This window comes from Rhagoletis zephyria, unplaced genomic scaffold, assembly GCF_001687245.7.
Source record: "Rhagoletis zephyria isolate East Lansing unplaced genomic scaffold, Rhagoletis_zephyria_1.1 Rzeph_scaffold_10048, whole genome shotgun sequence".
NCBI lineage: Eukaryota > Metazoa > Arthropoda > Insecta > Diptera > Tephritidae > Rhagoletis > Rhagoletis zephyria.
In genome coordinates, this window is record NW_016167126.1 from 19161 (window position 1) to 22272 (window position 3112).

The 3112-nt window shown below is 36.5% G+C and overlaps 1 protein-coding gene across 1 annotated transcript; it reads right to left on the reverse strand.

Annotated features, from left to right (window-relative positions):
* Positions 1-748: 748 nt before the first annotated feature.
* On the reverse strand, positions 749-3106 carry uzip (beta-pore-forming protein unzipped). The gene is made up of 3 exons (XM_017632395.1): positions 3094-3106; positions 1978-2327; positions 749-1844 (listed from the first exon to the last, which is right to left on the reverse strand). Exons 2-3 carry the CDS (start codon positions 2296-2298, stop codon positions 1419-1421), a joined length of 747 nt encoding a protein of 248 aa, XP_017487884.1. The 5' UTR covers positions 2299-2327; positions 3094-3106; the 3' UTR covers positions 749-1418.
* Between the last annotated feature and the right edge of the window lie 6 nt (positions 3107-3112).

The window sequence follows — 3112 nt, forward strand, 5'->3', positions numbered from 1 at the left end:
CTTATATGTCTTTATTTTGTACGTAGAGCAAAATAAAGGGGTGCCTTATAAAAAATTAAGATTTTGATATTTTTAAGAACCACCCTTATGCCATCATTAAAAATATCTTTAAAATAATTAGTTTTAATTTCATTATCATTATTACCACTTTATTTATGTATGTAAATACATATTTATTTATATGTATCTATGTATATATGTTACACAATAATATAACTTAACGCGAATTTCGTAAATAAATACATACACTATTCACTTCATTTGCTTCTTTAGCCATTTATTATTTGTTCTATAACTAAACTGTTTTGTTTTACATACATGCATACATACATACATATCTGTGCCGTTCAATTAAAATAGCTTAAGTGACTTTAGAAGATTTATTAAAAAATAATCAGTTTCTCTTGAAATTTTTTGTAGAAAGCTTCCACTAAAAGAGCTTCTCCAACTACAAATAGGGCTAGTTAAACGATAAAATATTGTTTTGGAACCCAATAAAATGTTGTTTTAAAGGAAAAGGAGCATATCCCGACTTAGGCCACTTTAATTGAAAGGCACAGATATATATATATATGTATATGAACATAGTTATGTAGGTATGTATGTACTTAGCCTATCCAAACCGTCTTAAAAAGCATTTTCAAAATTCAAAAATTGTCGTTAGTAGCCTTTTCTATATTTTTTAACTATTTCATAACTTTTGTGTTATAAGTATTTGTATGATTTTATTGGATTTGCTTTGCTTTTGCTTTCTTTTTCACATTTTTTTTTCTTTTCTGTCTCCCATTTACAAATACGGGCGTACATTTTGCTTCGCTTGCGCTAAACAATTTGCAGACGGTTAAAACAGGTACAACAACAACTAAACACTAAACGCTAAACTCTACGCTTAATGCAGTTTATACCCATTACAATGCCTATTATCTTTTTGTGTTAATTTCTGCGTCCAAAATTTGGGATATTTCGCATTTTCTTACTTAGAATACATTTTTGTTTAATTTTATATTTTTATTGTATTCCTCTTCGCTTTTTGCTTATTGTATCTTATTTTTCCCACACTTTTTTCCCTACCTTTTTTTTGATTTTAAAATATGCATTTCTTAGCTCAAAATTTATCAGTAGCTAACAAAGAAAACGAATTCGAACTCGTAAACTCAAAAGTGAACTTTCAAATACAATACTCGACTACTAAGCTTTGTTAAAAAAATAATAATAATAATAAAAAGTAGAAAAATAAACAAACAGCGCTGCACTAGACAGCTGCAGGTGCAACAGCTAGCAAATCATATGCAAAACTTCCATTTGAATCACTTAAGCCTACAACACCCCACTCCGAAAGCTGCCCAACACTTCGCCAGTCCTCAACAACTCTGCGTCCAAACGCCGGCTAATTCCCTTCGCGCGGTCACCAAGTCAATCTAAATGCGTCGCAGCGCCATACGCTCGCACAGCGTCACCGCAAACAGCGCTATGAGCAGCGCATATATTTGTTGTTGTATTTGTTGTTGCCCACTACCTGTTACCGTTACGCCAGCCAGTAAAGTCTTTTGCTGTTCGGCAGCCAAATTCTCGGGTACATCGCTGGGTATCTCATTGCTGAGCGGTGAGTCCTGCAACGATTTCTCCAACGAATCGGGACCCGAATGTGTTTCGCCGATATTTTTCAATTGCACGACTGGTGGTTCATGCATAGGCACTGGTTCGCGGCTGGTTGTAGTGGGATTCGTAGTGGTGGAAGTGGATGTGGTTGAAGTTGTGGTAGTGGTCGGTACAAAGGTGCCATTCTCAATCCAATAGACGGGACTGAATTCAAGTTTGACGTCTTTCAAGTAGCTCTTGCGCACCTAAAAGTAGGCAAAAAAATGTTAAGAAAAATATGCTTTTAAGTGGAAGAATATATTAAATCAAATGTGTTTGGACTGTGTTGAAATCTTTCCAAATCTTCAACCCGAACCAACACTCACATGCTGCACTTACCTCCGCTGTGATCTTGCGCGACACACTATCGTCAATGCCATAATAGAAAGCATACAATTTGGCGCTGTAGGGCGCTTCCAGCGTCACATAATTACCCTTCAAGGTAACATTTAAAGCTGTGCCTGGCCAGAGTTTTGTATGCACCGACTTCGTTTCGGATCGTTTTTCGACATATTTCAAACCCCATTTGACTTCGGTTGGCACGGTGACATCTTTCTCGTAGACTTTTGTGGGCAAGCCACGTGCCACGCCTTCGTGTGAGCCCCAGTACTGCACATAATCAAATTCGTAAGTCATAACGGACTCTACTAGGATGTACATATCGCCGCGGTTGGCCAGCACGCTGGAAGCTGAAATTTAGAGAAAAGTATGATTAGAATAGGGGAAATGCTAACGCGTTACGAAAATGGGTGTAGAATTAGAAGAAGATGATAGAAGGTTAAAATTTCGGTACGCCAAAAGTATTTAAACTGCGATTTAATTTCAATAAATTTGTAGTTATGAATTATATAGTTGAGCCTTGTACGGATGGGTAGCTGAGCTAAAGCTTCGAAGGTCTGACTTTAACAAATTAGTTANAGGAAGCCGCTTTTGAGTCCCTTTTGGCCTTGAGTGCTAAAGGTGTAATGGGAACAGTGCGATTCGAAATTCCGAAAATTTAGGCAGACGTGTTAATATTGGAGACGAGTAGTATTCTCTTTCTGCGAAGAATCTTTCAACTCTTTTCTATATTTGCAACTTCCTATAACAATGCGACTGAAAGCTATGTAAATGGTCTCCTGATCTCTGGGAATCCTATCTCTAGTTAGATAAATATCAACGGATTTATATATGGCTTGGGTGTCTTAATACTTTCATTAATTCCCATTTAGCTCGCACTATTCGTCGCCAAAAGGCGGGACTTTTTGGTAATAAATTCCGGAGATTCTTTCAAACTCCTAAAGTTTAAAATTTTTATATCTCAGTCTCAAGTGACGAGGTTTTCGAAGCTTGCCAGATCTTTACCGGCTTAATAAAAAAAAACCTACTATTTTTATTTAATTTCAAAATTCGCCCTCTTTTAACCCGTTGCATTCCACAATCCAATCCACAAAACACACACGCCTTTCCACTTACCCAAATCAGTGATGTTCTC